The following is a 22,154-nucleotide window of genomic DNA, read 5'->3' as shown; positions in this document are numbered from 1 at the left end:
GGGTTCAACATCTGCAGTGAAATGAATTCAGGTGTCTGTGATGAACTTTATGAATTTGTGCTATCAGAGTTGAAAGTAATTTAGGAAATAAGAATGAAGCAGATGCTGGATGCAGAGATGCTGAAGCTCCTGCTTTTTTGGGAGGTTTGGTGAAACAAAGTCTTGCTGCTGTCCTGGTCATGCTGTAATGCCCAGTATGAGCCAGAGTGAAAAACGAGGGGTATGCCACAAGTGGTATTGCCACTTTTGGAACTTTTCTCAGTTCCTATCTCCATATCTTTCAGAATCCAGATTTTTTTTTCCAGAACTTGGCATCTCTCTTGCTATGGCCTTTTCTTTTTTCTTGCCGTTCTTCATTGACATTCCTGTGCTTTTCATTTTCTTCTGTCTATATTGCCTTCAGGTTCTTATATTCTTACAGTCTTCCTCTTCACCTACAAATTTAAGAAACATCACTTTTATTTTAATCTTTCTCTTTGGACCAAAGTAGGTTTTTGCTGAGACACTCTAACTATTTGTCTTACAGGGTTATTTGAATTGTGTTAAAAGCTACTAACCAGTTCAGTGGGGGGAAATGAAAGTATTGTCTTCAGCAATGAAATTTCAGTATGTTTTAGTTATTTTATTGGTGACCTGATTTTTTTTTTCTCTTTTCTTTTAAGAACAGTTCTTGGCTTCTTTCAAGTTCTCTAAACCTATAGTTAGCTTCAGTAAAATTATTCTGAGGAGACTTGTTATGTGGGTCATATCTGGCAGGATGGTGTTTTGCTTCTGGATAAGTACTGCCAAGATTTGTTCCAAAACATTGTTTTTGTGTGTCTGTTGGGGTGTGAGTATGGCAGTGAATTAGCTGGCCCATTCTTGGATCCTCTAGAGTAGCTGGGGAAGTTCTCTATCTCGTATAGAGAAAATATATTAAATATATTCTATACAAAAAGTATAGTACAATATTTGGATTAATAGAGGATTTATGGATCTTACAAAGCACTGGATTGTCCATGGAGGGCCTTTAAGAATTGCCCAGGATCCCATCTGTTTTTCAAGAATAAAAGAATGGCTGAGGCACTATTCATCCTCTTGTTTTATAACTTGGTTTCACTGTCTGACTTTTTGATGTGACTCTACTTGAGAATCAGAGCACCTGGAAGAGCAGGGGTACTGAACAGAGAGAATGGTGGTGGTTGTGAAGAAAGGAGATAAATAAAGCTAGCTAGAGGCTCTTAGTATTTCAGGGGTTTAGGTATCTTCATAGTCCTGGGGTAGATCCCTCTAAGATTTTGGGACTTTCGTCTTATGGAATGTGGATGTTTTCCCTACCTTTTTGCCTCTAGAAGACTGCAGTCTTTCCTTAAAGATTATCTTGGAGGAACCTCATAAAACACTCAGACTTGGAAGCTTGGAATTTATTTTTTTTAAAAAAAGTATTATAGTGAAAAGAATATGTACTATGTCAGCTTGATTATTCCAGGAATTTGAGGGACAGATGAAATTTTCAAAACCTGAGAATATTAATAAACAATATGCATGTAATTTCTGAAAGGCAAGAGGAGGGCTAGCTAATCTCAAATTTTAATTTATTAACAGATTTACAACACTTAAGGCCTAAAATAAGTGCTGGATTTGAACATGAATATAGAAAAACTGAAGAAGCAATTTAATTTATGAAGGCACTAATTAGTATGTTTAACAATTAATTAAAACTCAGAAAATTACTTTTCTCCATGGAATGTCAGCTGAATGTGGTGATGCCTCACAGACTTGAAGGGTGTCTTATAATGTGTCCATGTAGATTTTTGGGATGAAAAGAATCTCTTTGGTGCAGTATTGTTGATCTGTATTTCCTGAGACTTTTTTTGCTCCCATAAACAGGGAATTAAATGGTGTAGAGAGAGAGGGAGGGATAAGTCTACCCAAGTGTTTTATTCACACTGGTGAAGGTTGGAAGCTGCTGCAAAAGTTCCTGTTTTCTGAAACCTTTGCTCTTAAATGTTATGTTTTAGGCTATACACAAATAAGGATTATTTGAATAGATATATTTAATTGTGGTTAGGTAGGCAAACATAGTTCAAAGTACTGAGGAGTCATGAGTTACCAATACAGTGGACTCATTAATATCTTCCTTGAGTTTAGTTGCAATTATACTTCAAATGTCTATTTAAGGAATCTGCTCATAATTATTGCTAGAACACAATGAATGGGAAATCTAGAGGTATTCGGTTAAAATAAGTTTTTTTAACATTCATGCTACTTATTTCAGTAGTGTTAGCAGATTGTATGCGGAGTCCTCAGAAATAAACATACTCTTGCACCAAATGTATATTAAAATAATTAATTGTCACTATTAAAGAGAGCTTCCAGAAAGTAAATGAGATGTGAAGAGGTGGAGGAAAATAATGCAATTAAATCATTGTAGTGTATCTGAAGTTATAAGAACAAGCCAGTTTTATATTAACTTTTGAATACTGAATCAGTTTACATCCCTAACCAATTCAGTCTAGTTTGTACATAGAAATTTGTCTTATGGATGTCAAAAAGCCATGCTGTGGAATTCCAGAAGTACTTTTTCTTTGCCCATCTCTTAATGAAGTTGATTAATGTGTTCTTAAGTACTTTTAAGTTAAGCAGGAGTGTCCATCTGCACAAAACATCAATTTTCTTCATTGTCCTCACAATCCATGACCATTATTATCACCTGTTGTTTTCTCAGCAGTTATCTGTTTTAGGGTATGTAGAATGATGTTATAAAAGTATTACGAGAGTTTGTAGCAGTGTTGGATTACAAGAGTAGGTTTACTGAAAGGCATTGGAGAGTTAGTCACTACTTGATAGAATATTAGTCCTTTTAGTGTACTTTAACCCTCTTCTATTAAAAATTATATCAAGCAACCCAAACTGTATTGAGGTGCACCCTGCTGTGTGTCATACCTCATTTCGCTTTTCACAGTCTCAGCTATTTAAATTGCAAGTTCTTTGGAGAGGAATTTTCTGCTACTCTTCATATGCTACTCTACACACGGGGGATCTGTCTTTAGTTCTTGGCTTTGCAGGAAGCTTATAAATTTCTGTTGATCATCTCAGTCATATGCTGACAATGTTGTGTAGGATATAAAAGCCACAACTGTTTTATTATCCTTTCTTCACTGTTTCTTAGGATGTTCTATCTAGTCCTGTAGCAACCCCATTTGGTTTTGACTGCAACTTAAAAAATTTTCCATGTTACTTTGCATTACTCCTGTGCTGGTTTTCATTTTTCTTTCTCTCTGCACCACTATCTTTATGCCACAGCATTGTTCTTGGTGCTGTGCAGGAAGAATCCACATTAGTATTTTGGAATTATTTTTGGCGTTTATAGTGTAAAATTATACATACTGGAATATTAAAATCCTGGTATGTTGAGTCAGTAGATTTTATGGTTGTGTTAACATTTCTCAGCAAGATGTTTCATATATGCTTCCCTGCTGTGGTCACATTAGTTCTTTATGAACTATTTCTGCCATACATACGACTGGGGAAAAAATCTGTCCTGATGTGGATTTCAGAATGCAACATCAGCATAACAACAGAAATTCTGCCTCTGGGCACCACTGCAAAGAGTCTGGCTCAGTCTTGTTTGCACCCTCCCTTTGGGTTTGTAGTTATATCAATGAGGACCCCTCATCCCACTCCTCTCATCCAATCCCTTAATTATCTTTGTGGCCCTCTGTTGGACAATCCAGTATGTCCATGCCTGTCTTACTGAGGAGTGCAGAACTGGATTGAACATTCCAGCTGTGGCCTCACCAATGCTGAGCAGAGGGGCAGCATCACATCCCTTGTATGGTCAGCTCTCCAAATGCAGCCCAGGATACCATTTGCCTTCTTTGCTGCAGGGGCACATTTCTGGCTCATGGTCAATGTGGTGTCCATCAGGACATCCATCTCCCTTTCTTGCCAGGCTGCTTTCCAGCTGTGCAGCCCCAGGTGTGCACAGGTGCATGGAATTGTTCCTCCCCAAGGTGTTTTGCGGAGAAAAGAAGAAACCTCACAACTTTGTAAAAGTTGTAAAGCTCGGTATGTTTTTATTACGAGGCGCGTGGGACGCATGCAGAGGAAAATTTTCTTCAAAAGGCATGCGTACTCCTGAGGATTTCAGGTTTCCTTTTATCTCCCTTCTAAATGCATATGCATACAGTTTCACAATGGGTTCAGACATATTCATTCTGTGTGACATTTATCGCCAGTTCTTCTTTATCAAAGGAATTCTTAGGTCGGGGCAAATCGACTTTGTGGTTGTTTCTGTTTTTTTTTTCTTTGTCTCCTCACTGTCTCTTGCCTTGCAGTTTTTCTTTCAGCTTTGGCCTCACAGGCTTTTCACCTGTCTTAGACACTTCACCTAATTCAGAATGGATCTCTACTCTGTCTCAAAGGGCAAGTGCTTCCCTTTTTTGAACTACACGAGGTTCCTGTCAGCCTGTCCAGGTCTCTCCAGATGGCAGCACAGCTGCTTTGGCCAGTCAGCTGCTCCTCACAGTTTGGTGTCATCTGCAACTCTGCTAAGGGTATACCCCATTATTCAGATGCCACTGCAGATTTGCCCAAGAAGAAAACAGCAAAATTTTCTAAATAATGATGTAGAATACAGATTTGAAAATGTGTATTGAGATTGCTGGAGTGCTCCCAGCTGTGGGTCATCTTACTGACAGCACTCAGATTGCTCACAGTTGCATGTCTTCTGCTTCAGTGAGCTCTTGGTTGCATCTTGTGATCAAATTTAAGAAAATGTGACGTATTTAATGAAAGAGTTATCAGTAAATGCTTTTAAGCTGCTTTTGATAAAACTTCACCCAAACGGAATGTTTTGTATGATTTCTGAATGTGTTAATGAGATGAGGAAAAGTAAGTGTGGCCTTGCTAAGGCTAAGTCTGTGATGAATGTCTGGATCTGTGGACAAGGGATGAGCAGTGAATGACACCTTGACTGGAAGAAAACTCTTGATACTCTCAGAATACTCCTATATCCAATGAACAGCTCTGGTCCAGTGGACAGCTGGGTAGGTAAAATACTGCTTGAGTGCTTGCATAGTCATGGTTAGTGGGTAGAGCACAGGATTCTACCTGGAAGCCAGTGACTAGCAAGGACTGCAGGGATCTGTACTAGGGCCTGTCCTCCTTCCTTCCTTCATCCATGCTACTATTAGCATCATCTTCTGCTTCTGCATTTGCACTGTCAAAAATATAGCCCAGCTTCTCTCTGTGCTCCAAATTGTTTACTTGTTGCTTCCCCTTCCTTTGAGCTCTCATTAGGATTTTCTTCCAGCTAGATATTGCTAATACTAAGGAGTTGGTAAAAGAAGCAGCCAGGTAGCAGCACAGTTGGACTGATTGTTTAGGAGAGAACAGATTTAAAGGGGCTATGTAAAATGAACTTAAGTTTCTTTTTTTGAGCTTTGCTCCTTATTGGAAGCCAATATTCAAATGCAGAGTATGCATTTTGAAAGAGCTGAGTAGACAGCATGGCAGCTGTCTACAACATACTATACTTGAGTATGTGGTTTGATAATTTATTTGATTAAGCATTAATCATTTGGTTTCAGGTAGAGATCTTATTGGGCAGCAAATACATTTCTAGTACTTCTGTTAATTTTCCTACATTTTTGTCCATTGGATGATAACTTACAGTTGTAATGCCTCATACTTTAGGTCTTCATTGATTTTCTCTATTATCTGGTCTTGTGATTTGAAATCAATGGGAAAGGAGGTGAGACTAAAAAATTCTGGGGTTTTGTGTGGTGTTTTTTTGTTTAGTTGTTTTTTTGGAGAGAGGGTGTTGTGGATTTTACTTGTTTTCATCTTTTACTCCAGAGAAAGCAGGTAAAGGACCGTGTCAGAGCGGGGTTGTGTAGCAGGACAGCTCCTCTTACCACTCTTGATATGCGAAGGTCACACATTTTGTTAAACATTACTGAATGACTGTTCTCTGTCGGTTCCCTTGTCACAGTTGCCTGTTAATGTTGTCCTCTCCTTTGTTTTGCTTCTCCTTGACAGAAACCAGAATCAAAGTATCTTCATCTTTGGCTCTTTGCAGTCTGGGAACTGTAAAGGATCTGCTTGTCATCATTCTTGACATGCAAATTAGTTATCACAGATCCTTTTGCTTTGGGGAAACTCAATCTGTGCTTCCAAAGCTGGCAGTAGGTTTGAGCCTGTCCCAGCAACTTTGGCTGTGCCATCTGCAGTCCATGAATTCCAGACTTGTAGGTCAGAAAGCACAGACCTTGGCTGCGTCAGCTGAAAACGCAGACAGGAGTGGATTAGAAGCCTCAGTTTTGGTTAAGTAGTAACAGGAAGACTTAGATTTGTGCTCTGCTAATGTGGGTCAGTTCAAATTGGCAACTGTTTAGCTGTTTGTCTCAAGCTGAAAAGGTGATAGACTTGTTTTCCATTCCCTGCTGTTAATCAGCATACTAGTTTATTTCAGAATTGCCTATGCTTTTTTCATTTTATTGTTTGAGAAGTTTTGGTTAAAGATTTTTTTGTCCAATGGCCTTCCTGAGTGGTGTAATAAAAATGACTTATTTTTCTTTCCAAGTAGATTTATCTTTGATCTTCATGGATTGTTGCCAGTGTTAGGCTAGGATTCTCTGCTATACAATTGCAATACTGTGATAATATTTGTTATACTTCAAAGAATCTTTAACAGAAGGGTAAGGCTGACTGCCTTGTTACCAGTAGTTGAGAAATCTCATTCATGCTTTGGGCTGTTGAACTGATGAAATAATGGTTTTCATGTCATTTTTTTACCTGGGAATTGTCTTGGTTTTATTGAAAAATGACTCAATGAGTTTCAGTCAACTTTGGAAGTAGATCATAGACACTGTGATAGAGTACATCTCTCATTTTCCTTCTCTGGAAATCTAGTTCTGTTGAAACCCACAGCAAATGATGTTATTTTGTTTTCCTGTTTCATTTTTTCTTCAATGTTAAGAATGAGTTTTTGTTGTTTGGACCTTTAAAGAGGGCATACTTTTCCTAGTTTTCCTGCTTCTAGGAGAAGGCACTTTTGGGCTATAATTTGCAAACTAGAACATGATTGTTAGGAAGCTGCAGGATTTTCTTGTGTCCAGGCTACTAGGACACAAACTGTCCCTCTTCCTTTCTATTCCTTTTCTTAGGACCCTAGGGGGGAAAAATGGTGCTTGAGGATCTATTTGGTTTTCCAGACATCACAAAAATCCAGTGGGTTTCATCCTCTGGGATGTCTGGAAATAGGTGATGGAATAACTGCATTTTCTAGACTGTCAGTGTGTCCCATGCACAAACAATTCATTGTAGCTGGGATGTGTCATCCTGTGGATCTGCATGTGCTAAGTGAATGTAATCCTCAGTGATTTATCTGGCAGATTAAGTTACATATTTCTCAGTGGGAAGTGCTGAATAGAAATCTGGGATCTTACTTCTATCCCTGTGCTTGTGGTGTTCAGTACCAAGAATGCTGCTATGCAATTTGTTATTGAAACGTTAAAGGGAAGGTAGAACTAGTGGATTGGGGACAGTAGTCTCCCTCAGGGTTTACGTTTTCCAAACACAAATTCATTAAAGATGGTCTAAAAATGAAAAAGGAAAATGTTTTTCGAGACATTTATTGAAACTTTACCAAGTAATTTTTTTAAAGCTTCCATATTCTGATTTGTTTTCAGGAAAAGCACATGTCAATTAATGTTCATTTTTATACAGTTTTATAATTGCTTCATACATGCTCAGTACAAAATGGAATATACTAAAAATATAATTTGAGTGTTCTCGTCAGCTTTTTAAAAATTATTGTGGAAAGCTAGTTTTCAATTATGCAGGAAATTTTTATAGTTTCTAAAGAACACAATCAAAGGCATGCAAAAATTTAAAGGGGAAATTGAACATAATTTAAAAAATCCTTTTCTGTAAGAGATGGAAAATATTTTTTTTTCTGAGAACAGAATTTTCTTCTTAACAAAAATATCTAGCTTACCATTGTGAAAAAATATCAGCTATTTATAAGAAAAGTTTGACTTTGATAGTATCTCTAAAGGCAGTGTCTGTGTTAGTGAAGCAGCTGGTTACACTGGTAGTTGTGGTGTTGCTATATGTGGAGAGCAGTAGTGTTACATGTGGTTTAGCATCAAACTCATTTTGGTTGGCTGCTTTCTCCTAAGTAAGGGCAGAACATGTTACTGGTAGTGTCAGCACTTGGATTTCAAAGTGCTTGGAAGTGCCAGGCTTGTGTTGTTTCCTTCTGTCATCGGTGCCTGTAGGAGAGGAGAAAACATCCAACAAAATGAATTGAGAGTTGAACAGAAAAGTAATTATAGAAACTCTTGGATAGAGAGTGTGGTCAGGGAGGTTGAAAACAATTTGCTCAACTGCTTCACTATAAAAACACTGGGCTGCATCTCAGAAAGCCTTCAGAGTGCACCCTGAAAGCATTTGTTTTGCAAAGGCATTAGGTTTTTTTACATTTCCTTATTAGATTGTGCTGTTAGACTTTTTCTCTGATGCACTATCAGTTGTCATTCTTGTGAATGACACCAATGTAAAACAGAAATGACAGTGAAATTGAGGTGGAAAAGTATAGTCAGTATTGGTTTCTGTGTTTTTTTGGAGGGCTAATTTAATAGTTTAAAACCCTAGAGTTTCTTCTCTAATGATTGGATATAGCAGAGGTGACATTGGTGTGCCATAACCTGGGTCACTGCTGCCTTCCAGAAGGAGAGAGCACTGCTGAAGCTTTTTCTGTGCAAATCTTGATGTACTTTCCATCTCGAAATCTGTCTCTGAAGTGATGTTTGCTGCTCTGTGCTAACTGTACAGGATAAATCAGATTTATCCCCTTCAAGTGACTTTCCCAGTAGCCCTCTCAGCATTGAGGAGATGTCAGGGATGGTCTGGGAAAAAGAGGTTCTGGGCAGGGTAGGACCTCTCACTTTTGGAAGCCCAGGGTTGTGTCATCTGAACTTGGCTGTGACAGCACAGAGTGACCATGATACAAGGAGAAGCCATGCTCTCTAAGTGCCTGGATAATGCTTCTGACTTCCCTTCATGGTGTGTTACTGAAGATAGCAAAAAAAAAAAAAATTCAATTTTCATTATATTTGAGATGTGATATACACGCAGAATCTCTTGGTGCCCTCTGAAGTATATGTAGACTTTAAAGATCAGCAAGCAACACTTCTAGTTGTAAAGAAGGAACATTTTTATCAGTGCTAATCTCTTAAGGCATACCACACTTTTGAAGATGTATTTTCAAAAATAATCTTCATGAGATGCAGAATGTGCATGCAGTTCAAAATCTCAGTTTTTTACTTAGGTAATAAACCGTAAAGACTGCGGTTTTGGAAGACAGAATGGGAATGTTGGGGAAGTGGGGCAAATCTATCCCTTACAGAAATGCAAGTGTTTGGTTGTGAGGGGACAAAATACATTGTTCTTTGAAAGGCCATCCTTTTCTCTACCTAATCCAGACCAATAAAACCAATCCATCTGTACACCTTCAGAAAAGGTGCTAAAGTGGTAGGATTATATGATGGCCAATGTGCTACACTGTGCAGATTTAGCCACTGTTTTCTCCGGTTTTATGCAGTGATGTTTCCTAGGAAATCTGAAGGTTGAGGACTCCATTATCTGATGTTATTGAGCTGCATTTATTTGTACTCTAAATGCTCTTCTGAATATTGGGCTTTGGTATCCTGGCAGTTGAATAATCACCTTGTCTAAATTAACAGGAACTAATGTTTTGCCATAGATTTATAAAGTGAAATTAATGCCTTATAAAAGAACAATCATGATACCTGCAAATAATCACTAACCATGTCTGCGGTGCCCTGTAGATAGTAGAGCAGCTAGTTTTGAAATTTGCACTTTTAACTGAATAACTATTTTGCTTCCAGGAAGTAAGATTAAATTTTCATTTGAAGATATTGAAGTTAAATGTTAGCTTTCTATGACACTATGAATGTGTTTGCCTGGCTTTGTTCTAAGCTATGCCAACTGAAATATTTTTTCATGATTATAGATATTTAAAAATTGTATTTAAAAGAATCCCATCTGTTGTTATTGTCTGTTATTACTGTATTGTACTGTCATATGTAGACAGAAAAAACAAGATAATAATTAAAATAAGGAGGGCATACAAGGACTGCAGTATGTTTGCAAAATGTTTGCTAACTGAAAGTATTTATTGACCAGGAATTTCTTAGTCTGATACCTTATGGATCAGTTTTTCCACAAAAAAACCTGTACTAAGTTAGTTGGGGAGAGTGATCTGTAAGCTCAGAAGACACTACCAAGAAGTAAGCAGCTATTCAACAGTAATTAGAAATACATGCTCAACTGTTCAGTGTTGAGAACATTTAATAGGTGCTCAAAAATAAATTATCATAGTTTGAAAAGCAAGACATTAATTAGTGAGCTGACTTGTAACTGTGTGGTGAATGTGATAGTGAATGGAAATAGTCTCAAATTCCTGCAAAGTTGGATTTGGAACCTGTTTTTTAATATTTCTGTCAAATATATGGAAAACATTATAACCATTACTGGTAAAAAGTTAGAGGTAAGAAACTGCTGAGAAAACAATAAAATAGACAGTTACTGATAAAGATAAGCTCATTAATTGAGCTAAGCTCAGGCACATAAGATGTTTTTCAGTATATCCAAATATAATTTTGTGTCTTGAAATAATAAAAGCACACTATATTTTCATCGTTATTCCAGGAAGCCATTATCCTTAAACCTTCTTTCCCATAAGCAGGGAGTTCCAGTTATCAGTGAAAGCTGGACTTGTCCAGTTATGCTTTGGCCAACAGGCCTCATACATCCAAGAGCTGCAGTACTGCAGCTGTATTATCTTTGCATTTGATGGTGTTCTGATAAAATCTGGAATGCTGGTTCCAGATGGATGTGCTTCAAGAAGGACATAGAAAACTGGAGATGATTCAGGGTAGGGTTGCAAGACTGATGAAGGAATTGGAAATATGCTGTTTGCTGAAAGATTTAGAGCTCAGTCTTCTTAATTTATCAAAATCATATTTAAGAGACCATTTGATCACACTCTTAATGTATTCATTTGGGAGCAGAAATGTGGTAATAGATAGTGCCTCCTTCTAGCAAACAGAAATAAAACACGAAGCAGCAGCTTTGAAAGTAAGTCAGCCAAATTAATTTGGAAATAGGGTGCAAAATTCTAACCAGGAAGGGATGTAAAAACTGGAACAACTTACCAATAGGTATGACTCATTTATAAACACTAGAAATACTTTAGATTGAATGTGTTCCTGAAAAACACACTGTAGGGTTGGTTGGGTTCTAAAAGCACCAAACCTCTGCATGATTTCCTAGCAGGAGTGATACATATAAGTGCATGTAGAGATGTTTGTATTGCAATACTTGGTGATCACAGCTGCTTGTTCACTCTTAACAAGCTCCCACAGACATGGACTTCCTTGGAGCCCATGGGAATCATATGTAAAAACAAGGATTTCTCACACAATAGAAGCAGGTTACCAAGAAGAGATTATTTTACCCTTCCCCCCGCCTTTTCTTTATTTGCATGGATTCAATTTGAGAACAGATGAATAAAAGTTATTACTTATTTAGTATAAAAGACAATATTGGATTCAAGAAATGGGAGATGTGGAAATATTTGGAGATTGAGACATAGTGAAGGAACACATTTTATTTTACCCTAAACATTAAATTATCTCTTTGGGGAGATAATTTACTGGACTGACGGATTATTGGTCTGACCCCATGTGAATTTTCCCATATACTGACAGTGTTAGATTGTACTCTATCTGAGAAACAAAATCTGTAACTTTAATGACAGCTTGTAATGCAAAAGAATCTTTCTTTGAAATCAAGAGGATTAAAAAAAAAATGAACAACCAGACTGAACTTTAACATTGATTAGTTGTATCAGTTTTACTATAGCAACTTGTACTATAGCAAGTGATTGTATCAGTTTTAATCATGTCAGCTTAAAACTAGAGCGTACATTTTGTTCGTGGAACTGTTGTTCTGATGTACTGGACAGATTTATAGCGCAGTTAATACCTCTGTTCCTTTAGATATGAATTTCCAGTGCTGGAAAAATACCCCAGAAATCAGCCTATGTAACTGGATTACTTTCCAACTGCTGAAATTACTTTTTCTGTCTTGTTTAGCTCTGAATGTTTTCAGACCATTTCGTAGTACAGTGTATGGAACATGTTCGTAGCCTACAAGTTGCCAGTACATCTGTGCATGAGCTGCTTAGAGCCACTGATTGAGTCATTGCTAGAAAATCAAAAGAGTTAGTAAAATACTTGAATCAGAGAGAAAGCTGCCTAATTAGGGCATTGCCTTTATGTGTCCTATTATGTAGATAACATGGAGCTGTCTGACTGGAGAGTGTGCTGGTGTAGACATTAAATTAAAGATCACATTATTCAGAAGATCTGATCTGATAGCAAGCACTGTCTTGGGCTCTTCCACTTGATGGATAATATTCAACCAGCAGTACACTATGTACTTATCTTAAATGTCGGACTGCAACTGTTCTTGAAAGATTAACATACACAATAATCTGATTTTTTTTGATTTGCATATCTAGAAGTTTATGAAACTTTTTAATGAGCCTTTTTATTATAATAATTTTAAAATGCATGTCATGGAAGCAGAGACTTTGCTACCGTTTTTCTTATTAAAGGTATCTGATACTGTTTGATTCAGGCAATTTAGCATAGTTCCAATAAACATCAATATATTTCTGTATGATGAAGTTTATATTTCCCATAAGATTAAAAATATTTTGCTTTTATTATTGCAGTCTGCAAGGAGCACAGTTTTGGTTTTTCATCAAAGATGGTTAGGTCATCTGTATATATTATGCTCTTTATTTAGCTATGAAGTGGATTACATAATAACTGCACAAACATTGAAATTTAAAATTAGAAAATGGTACTACTAGTTGCCATGTAAAATTTAAATATGCAGCACTAATCCACACGTTTCTTGCTAAAATTTTTATTTAGCAATTTTACTTTCTGAATAGCAGTGGTTTATGATGTTATACAGGATCTATTTGTACAGCGATATCAGGGAAGAATTTCTTTGTGTATGTATATTTTAGTATTTTGAGGACTCAGTTTTTTACTGGCTACTTGTTAAAATCTTTATTCTATTTCAGAAATGCTACAGTTTGCAGTGATAGGGTAAATTAATATGAAATGGGTTGAAATTTATTCTTGATACTTGCTTAAAACTGAGTGGAAAATGTGAATACTTTTATAGTAAGTATAAAACCATCCTATTAATGACTCAGTTGAGTATTTTAGGATAATTTATTGTTCACTGGAAATGCAAGAGGGGAAAAGGAGCTGTGTTCTAACACTGCTAACAAAGTCACGTATTTCATATATTCCACAAGTAGTACAAGTAAGAAAGCACAAGAGCTGTAATTTGGTGACATTTTGGGCGTTTGTTTTTCCTTTTCAGTCGGTGGCAAAGACTGGGCGATTGCTGATTAGCCATGAGGCTCCCCTGACAGGAGGATTTGCATCTGAAATCAGTTCCACAGTTCAGGTACACAGGTTATTTGTTTTTAAGTGTTCTGTGTGGATGAATGTTACCCTGTAGAAGAAATACTTAACACTACATTAAAAGTAGAGGTTTTATATTTTTTTAAAGTTATTCTGTTTTGCAGTTTTTTGCATACTTGCCTTTCTTTATTGGAACAGGTGAGAAATGATGTTCCTACTAGGCACTGTGCATAGTGTCTGCTAAGCTAGAAATTTAACTTCCACAGCAAAACATGGAGAATGTGCACTCTGAGATGCAGGGGAAAAATCTTCATGTGTAGTCTGGTTTTAATGTTCTTTTTTATTTTTCTCATATGCTTATCCCTTGAGCTACTTAAAAATACATGCTAGGAATGTTGAAATCAGACAAAGGAAAAGCATTCATGTCCAGTACAGTATAACACAGAGTGACACACAGTGCTCAGAGACTTCTTGAGAAAAGTCTGCAGAAGCTGTTCACATGTTTGTGGTGATGCTCATGCACGTGTCAAGCTCGTGTACACAGAGCAGCTTGGAAAGGCTGAAATGTCCATCAGTGTCACTTATAGCTGGAGCATTAGGTTTTGGAAGTCCTTCTGAGCTTTCTGTTTTATACCTGTACCTCCTGGAAAATTTCCCCTTTAACTTGATTTCTTTCCTGTGCACATCAGTAACAGTTTCTAGAAACATCCAAATTGTGTCAATCACTATTTGATGACTCTTTTTTGATTATTTTAGGACAGTTAAATTAAAGGAATAGAATGAAATAGGATTGTAAAATTCCCAATATTCAAAATATAAACCATGTAGGCAGTTATTAAAATTTGGTAATTAGCCTTTTTATGGGAAGGAATAGTTCTGGGAGTGTAATTCTGAATTAAATATGCAGAAGGAATCAGAATACTATGTTTCTTTAACTTGGTGGTACAGTTTCTTTTAAAGAGTAGTTGAACTAATTTTAATGTAATCATGTTAAGTTAAATTCATTTTTTCTACCAAAATGTTTTCTGTCTTAAGAACCAAATATTTGGTTTCATGGAGACCTCATAGCAGCCCTCCAGTATCTTACAAGGAAGCTGAAGAAGGGCACTTCATCAGGAACTTTAGTGGTAAAAAAGCGTAATGGATTCAAACTGAACAAAGGGAAATTCATGTTAAATATATGGAAGAAATTCTTTGCTGTGAAGGTGGTGAGGCGCTGGAGCAGGTTTCCCAGAGAAGCTGTGGATGCCCCATCCCTGGAGGTGTTCAAGGCCAGGTTGAATGGAGGAGCTCTGAGCAACCTGGTCTAGTTGAAGATGTCCCTGCCCATGGCAGGGAGTTGTAATGAGATGAAGGTCCCTTCCAACCCAAACCATTCTATGATTTTTCATCCTTCTAAATGATCAGCATTTGACCTCCTTTCTTTAGCAGCCTCTGATTAAACTAGGACTAATAAAACCATAAGGTACTGCCAGCTGTGAGTGCAGGAAATTAATTTTCTTTATAAATTCTCACAAAAATGTGAAATAGACTCAAACAAAAGAGCCTGTCTTCTAGCATCTTGTATTATTATCAACACTTGAGGAGAAAGCTATTCTAAGGTGAGCAGCAAAGTTAAAATCTTCCAAATAACTAAGGAAAGCATATGTGGTGGATAAAAAAGTGAGCTGAAAAAAAAATCTTATCAGCAAATATAATTGGAAAAACATGGGATGCCCAATATATTGCTAAAATTACAATATTAGTTTTTAATTCTCTGATCTCCACTGAGAAAGCCACTTACCTGATTGATCCTGCTTGAGGTGTTGTTTTTCATATCAGAAGTATATCTGACAAATATCACTTGTTTAGAAAACAAAGTGGAAAATGCTTTAGTAAAAGGCTATTTATTTCTGTCAATATTAAAATAAAATACTCGTTTTATTATAGTTGCTCATAATTTTATATTCATCTTTCTTAGGAAACTAGGCTTTGTATCTTAAGAAATATTGGTCTTACATGTGCTCCCTCAGAATAAATTTGAATATAACTCTTTGGCATTGCATTTAACCATGACAAGTTTCTTTGATATAAATTGCCTGACTTGACTCTGTGTTATAACCATATTATCATTACTGTGTATCTCCATTCTTGAAGATTCTATCACCCATACTAAAATTTTGATATGAGTTCTTTAAAGATTATACTGCAAAAGAGATTAAAATAAAAAGTTACAACTTTTTAAAGAACAGTATTGCTTTAGGCATAATAAAGACTTTGCTTTTCTTATTCACTTAAAAATCTTGTTTTCTTAATGATCGAGTTAAGTCTGTATGTCTAATATCACTGTGCTGTAAAAATGAAAACAAAAAGTGAAATTCTCTATTGCTGGATACAATGCATACTGAGAATGCCAAAAATTGGGGATTGCAGTTGGCTTTAGTTTCTTCTAACACATGGAAGCAATAAGACTTCAATAAAATATGCCCAGTTGGATTAGATGGTTAGTTTCCATATTGTTATTCCATCCTTGCTGTGAGGTCTCATCATAGAAATAAGGTGAATAGAAGTATATAGGCTATTTTAAAAGTTAGTGGTCACGTACACTTCATGTGATATACAATTCAAGGAAAAGAGATCAAATGGTAATGGTGGCTTTCAGTCATGAACTGTAGGAAAAAATACATTGAATACTTTCCTTTTTGCATATGAGAGGTTAAAAGCAGCATTTGGAGAGCATGTTAAATCAGATTTGTTGTGTGTCGAGTACAGAATATTTTAAAGGAGCATGTTACTGCACTAACTGGTCATTTGCTCTGCTCAGATGTAAAACTAAAACCAAGAAAACATGATTTACTTAAAACTCTACATGACACAACTTTGCCCTTTGTTCCAGTATTTCCTATGTGCTCTCAATGGGTATTCTGAAGTGAGCAACAGATACCAGCACAAATTCAGTACAGGTGCAGTTAAAAGTCCAAATAGTTTATATTCTGTATAAAAGCTTGCAAAACTGTTCTGTTCAGCAGAGGAAGGGTTAAACTTGAATGAAGCACTGGGAGAAAAGTCCACTGAGATGTCACTTCCAAAATAATAAAGAACTGTGTGTGGAAATCATCAGTATATGAAGAATTTGTAATACACAGAAACAGAAATCCAGTAACTGTGTCCTGTTTAAAAACAAATATTAAAAAAAAAAAAAAAAAAAAAAAAAGAAAAGAGAACCAGGCAGGATGGAGCCAGCTAGCACAAAGAGTAAGAGACTCTTCAGATTATTTCACAGAGCTGCTGCCTGCCAGCACTGGGAACTTGGTATGGGATGCAGGAGGAAGCATTTTGGAATCATACAAGCCTTGTGGGATGTTTAGAGAAGGAATCAAAGCTGGAGAGATGTGGGAGCCAAGGTGGTTTGGGGAAACACAGATATGGGAAAACAGAGAGAGAAAGGGATGAAAAGGAAGCTTGTGTTGTGGCTTCATGGTGGTTGCTATTTTCTGATAGAGCTGAAATAAATTCAGGGAAGTAGCATATACCCTCTGGCATTGATCCTGCAAATACAGGAAATGTACATCTTAGGAAGATCTTGTTGGTTTTCTAGCCATTCTCTGTAAGTAATAGCTAAAATTATTAAAAATAGAAAATTACTCTAATAATTTAAAATGTTTTCATTTAAGGAATTTAAATTTTAATTTAGGAATTTTGATTTTTGCGTACATTGATGCCATTATAGCTGGATACACCATGAAAATATATGCTGTTATTAAAATAAAAGAAATGTTTATGAGTAAACAAATTTGCTGTCTTTAAAGTAACAAGTTAGCACATTGTTTTTTGTAGACAGTTGCACAGATGATCATTCTTGCAGGAACAGAGCAATTCTGACTTAATTGCAGTTCCTGTTTTTAGCTCAGTTTCTTTTCTCACTGCCTGGTCAGTATTTTGTCCTTGGGCATCTGCCTGCACAGGGGATGTTGGGTCAGCTACCCAAGAAATGCTCAGGTGAGCACAGCTCAGTCCTCAGGAGCCCTTCCAGAGGACTCGGCTTGTTTCTCAGAATTACCCAGAAGTATCAGTCAGAGGATAGGACTCAGAAAACTCAGTGAAATAGCCTGTTTCTGAGAGTTGAGTTACATGATCTTGTTTTTTCAAATCTTGCATTCTGTATCTATAAATTGGATATAACAGTATTTGACTGTTTTATCACTGATGCTTTAGATTTCTTTCTCCTGCAGCAAAATAAGGCCTAATCTCCAGTAAGTGGTGTAATTTTCTGCTAGAGTGTGGCATTAGGGGAAACTATTAGATGAGCTGGTTTTGTGAGAAGCATTTCAGGAAAAGGAAAAGTGGGTGTATTGTGAAATAGCTTTTCAAGACATCAGAGTTCCACAGCATTTTTATCCTAAAGCAGGTTGCCATAGGAGAAAAATATGCCCAAAAAAAGTAAAAGAACAAGAAAAAGAAATGTAATGACTTCAGCGGTGTGAACATTTGAAATAAAATGACCTGGTACTGACTGATACTGAACAGGAACTGTGTAGAGTAACTATTATTTTACAGAGTCTTAATGAATAATTTCACCTTTCCAACAAAATGCTTTCAGAATATTTGGCCCCAATACTTCTTCATACCATTGCATTATCTGTCTTTAGAATTTGGGATGTGGAGATTTCCAAATAGTTCCATTGTTTCAGTTTTCCATGAGTAGAAGTTGAGGTGGGGTTTCCCAAGGAAGCTATTGCAGTCCTCGTTGGGTCTCTGTGGTGATTTGACGAAGTGAATATGGCGCAGTGCTTAAAAATATCCATGAGACCAGGTTTGAGTTTCAGATTATGCACCTGTGTTTGTACTTAGTGCCAAAGGAACTAATGAATAACTTTGTCTCTGGGATTGATTTTTAAGTTACGGTCAATAGCATCAGAATTTGTGCTGGTGACACTTGAAATCTTACTTTAATGAACAGGCTGTAAACTGGTATTAAAGTCTGACTTTATTGAAAGCAGTGATTCTGGTGTAATTGTTTTTCATTTATAGGTAAATGTTTTCATTCTCACAAGGTGTATTGAAACAAATTGCCTTTTGAACTGACCTTTGAGACATAATGGAATGTGTGTGTGTGTTAAGAAACTGGAGGAGCTTGAGGTACAAATTGTTAGAACTACATAATTATGGAAATGAAGGAAATTTTAATTGTTCTTTATTCAACTGGAGAAATAATAAAAAAACTCAAATATATTTCCCCGAGTTGATTAGAAAAATAATTGAGGCCAGCCTGGACAGCTTTTCATAGCACACAGACTTTTTTCACTGAGTGCCATTTAATGGGATGGCTAAAGAAAGAAGGTCTGGACTAAATGTAACATAAACATCCAAGAAAAAGGCTCACTAAAACATACAGGTACAGCAGTATGGTGCTTCAGCTGATGTAAGAAAATTATTACATCTGAATTAATGTTTTTTAACTTCCTTTGATGCAATTACAATACAGTAAATCACAATTACAATAGGCAGCAGAATTGGAAGAGATGAAATATTGACACAATGTGGTGCTTCATTTGTTATCCTGTTTAACTTTCACTATCACTCTTTTGGCACATCTAGCAGCAATCACTAACTGCAATATAAAAGTCTGGTTTTATAGATCACACCATCAGTTTCTGTCAGTAGGAGTGTGATGTAGAAAATATTAGTATAGAATATAAAGAGAAGCTAGAATACAGGCAAGTAAATTCAAGGTGGTCATAAATTGTTTAGCAATACAAAAAAGAACAGGGATTTGAAGGAAAAGAAAATCAAATACAGAAATAAGCCATAATGATGAAAACCAATAAGATTATTTCTTAAGTGAGGGATTGGGAGCAGTAAGGGAAATACCAGCATAAACTTGCCATTCAGTGACTGGAGACAAAGGTACATGAAAATGTTGCCTGTGTTCATTAAATGTGACTCTAAACTCCCAGTTCAGCAAACTCCCAGTTTATGATGCAGAATGAACTAGAAGCAATTTTTGCTATACAAGTCTGGAGTCTTGCATAGCATTGAATGTCAGCATATTTTGTTACACAATGTAGAAAATAAAGGTGAATAGACAATATGTTACAAACCCAGGGTTTCTCAAAGGAAATGAATCTTTAGTATTCATCTATTAAAAAAAAAAGGTTTATGCATTATGAAAAATATTTGAAAAGTAAGATTCAACAGTGATTCTAAAAAGTTCAGTAAAATCAGTATTTTAAAAATTCTCTTTCAGATTAGGAATTTGATGTAAGAATTTAGTGTGAATAGTTTATATTAATTATCAAACTGAGAGTTATTCTTTATTTTAAAAGAGCTTTTCAAAGAGCTTGGATATAGCAGTAAACATTTAGGATTTTTTGTTTGTTTGTTTTCTTTTGTAAATAAGAAAGAAGAAATTCTGTGCCTTGTACTCCACCGTGTGCCCTGTGAAGGAGCATTGCCCCTCACTGCTGTAGTGCCTGCACAGCCCTGGGATTGTGAGCCCAACTGTTGGGATTTGGTGGTTGTGATTGTCAGGCAGAGATGGCATTTTCCTGAATCTGTATCACATTTAAAAGAGAGCCAAAATCTAACAAGCAATGCCTGTTCACAGGGTGGTGCCTGGGACTTTCTTCACACTAAATCTATGAGGCCAAAACTGTTTTGGCTATTGCACAAAAGTCTCTTGTTCTAGTTTGTCTCACTGCATGGAAGTATCTTAATTTTAATTTGTCTTACCTTCTGATACTTACACATATACAGATGTCTTGGTTAATAACTAGGAAATGCAGTAGAGGATGTGGGAAATTCAGTACAGGATGAAATGGGCTTCTAGGATATTTTGTTTGATGTTATCATGTGTTAAAGTCCAATTTACACATATTTAATTTTAGTGAACATAAGGAAGAGCAAATTCTTCTACAATGAAAACAGCAAATGATCGTAATAGTGGCATATGTTATAGTTCAGCTACAAGGGACTGTTGTGTTCTCTCTAGGCTGGAATAAATTCAATACCGAGCAGAGTGATTTAATGAATTCAGTGTAGCCAAATATTGAACAGGACACGGTATTCTGTACTGTGCAAACCTCCCAAATACATTTCTTAAAACAAGCTCTCACCCCCCAAATTCTAAAACAAGATTCAACATTGGGAAATTAAGTGCTCAAAAATGTTGGTGGATTTTCATAAAATCAGCCCCAGAATACCTTCTGTAAAGATGAAAGCATTAAGTGTTTACATGTCCAATTAGTCCAGTCTCTAGACATAACAAATATCAAAATGTTTTATTCATCTGCAGCTTAGCTTGAAGTGTTTTCAGCTCTGTGAAGCACTTCATGAAGAAGTCCACACAGGAGTGGGCACGTGGGCCAAGAGTGGTCCCAGCCAGAAGGTTGCTCGTGCACATTCGCTCCTCCTGGCTTTGGGCACGGTGTCATTCCATGGGTGACAGAGGACATGAACAATGCCTTGCCTTCAGGTGGTGTTTCAGTCAGCCACGTGTGGCATGTTCTTCTGGTAGCAAATGATTAAACCATGTTTGAATCCCACTGGCACTGATTTGGACATGGATTTCTACATTATGTGACTGTGCCCCATCTACTTGGCTTTGGGTCTGTTCTGTCTAAAAAATATGGGTTGGGGTAAGCTTTTCCTATGTGCTATGGGGCTAAAGCTGTTTGTTTACATGAAAAACGGGACAGGAGCTTGGCAGTTTCCATAGGCACTGAAAGGAGAGGAGAGCAATAAGGTCTGCCTTACTAAAAGTCCTTTGTAAGTGAGAGAACAAGTCCAGCAGTGAAGTTTTTGGGGACTGTTCCCACTGTGTGTGGATAAATGCCTGCTTTTTTGGAGTGTGCTGCAGGACCAGAGTTCACAGATGGAAAGGATGGGTTGGAAGGGGGGTGTGTGCCCATGAACACCTCACCATGGATTGAACAGGGAGAGCTCAAGCCAGTGATCAGATTGTGACTGCCTGCTTCTCCAGGCTGCCATTTATGGTGGCCAAAGCCCTGTAAGATAGGCACCTTTAACAAAAGCATTCAACAGAGAAAAGAGCATTTTTAAAACTGAGAGTTAACTTGAATGCTTTCTATGGAGTTACTTATTTTCAAGTGATGTATTGAGCAACAGCTTTTGGGATTGAAACAAAATAAGCCTTTCCTGTCCCACTTTCAGCTGCATTGTGTGTTAGCATTTCTTCCAGCTGCATCAAACTCTGTTTGTCTTCTCCTGTCAGAACTGGTTTTCCTTGTATTGGTGGGGTACAGAATTGTGCAGCCAAGTACTTTTATTTTTAAATGCAAATTCCTGAAGAGGAACAAGTTTATCCCTGGGCAATACAAAGTGGTAAAGTGGAAGAATATGCTGAAAGTCATTATGGTTCAGTGAAATCAAAAGTTTTAACTACTGAACAATTCAGTGTTTAATTCACTCTTGTAACTCAAGTGTAGAGTATAAAGTGTGCTCTTGGTGTATCCAATGAGGACATTTTTTCCATGTTCTAATATTTAATTTGGCATGCAAATGTTCATATGCCTGAGGCTGAGCTCCAGCATCATTGTCCTGTTGATACATCCATGTTCATTCAATGTGATTTATAACTTCAAACAATGTGTTTAGTCTTCCATATACTAATTCTGAAAAAGACCAAAA

The 22,154-nt window shown here is 36.7% G+C and overlaps 1 protein-coding gene across 1 annotated transcript in view; it reads left to right on the top strand.

Moving 5' to 3' along the window:
• BCKDHB (branched chain keto acid dehydrogenase E1 subunit beta) overlaps positions 1 to 22,154 on the top strand; it is a 109,596-nt gene that overhangs the window by 50,260 nt on the left and 37,182 nt on the right. Inside the window, exon 9 of the mRNA XM_059468572.1 lies at positions 13,483 to 13,569. Coding sequence (XP_059324555.1) covers positions 13,483 to 13,569 — 87 coding nt within the window. The remainder of the gene's footprint in view (positions 1 to 13,482; positions 13,570 to 22,154) is intronic.

This window comes from Ammospiza nelsoni, chromosome 3 (assembly GCF_027579445.1).
Source record: "Ammospiza nelsoni isolate bAmmNel1 chromosome 3, bAmmNel1.pri, whole genome shotgun sequence".
In the NCBI taxonomy this organism is placed as follows: Eukaryota; Metazoa; Chordata; class Aves; order Passeriformes; family Passerellidae; genus Ammospiza; species Ammospiza nelsoni.
The sequence above is the reverse complement of the archived record's forward strand: the minus strand, read 5'-3'. Positions and strand labels throughout refer to the sequence as shown.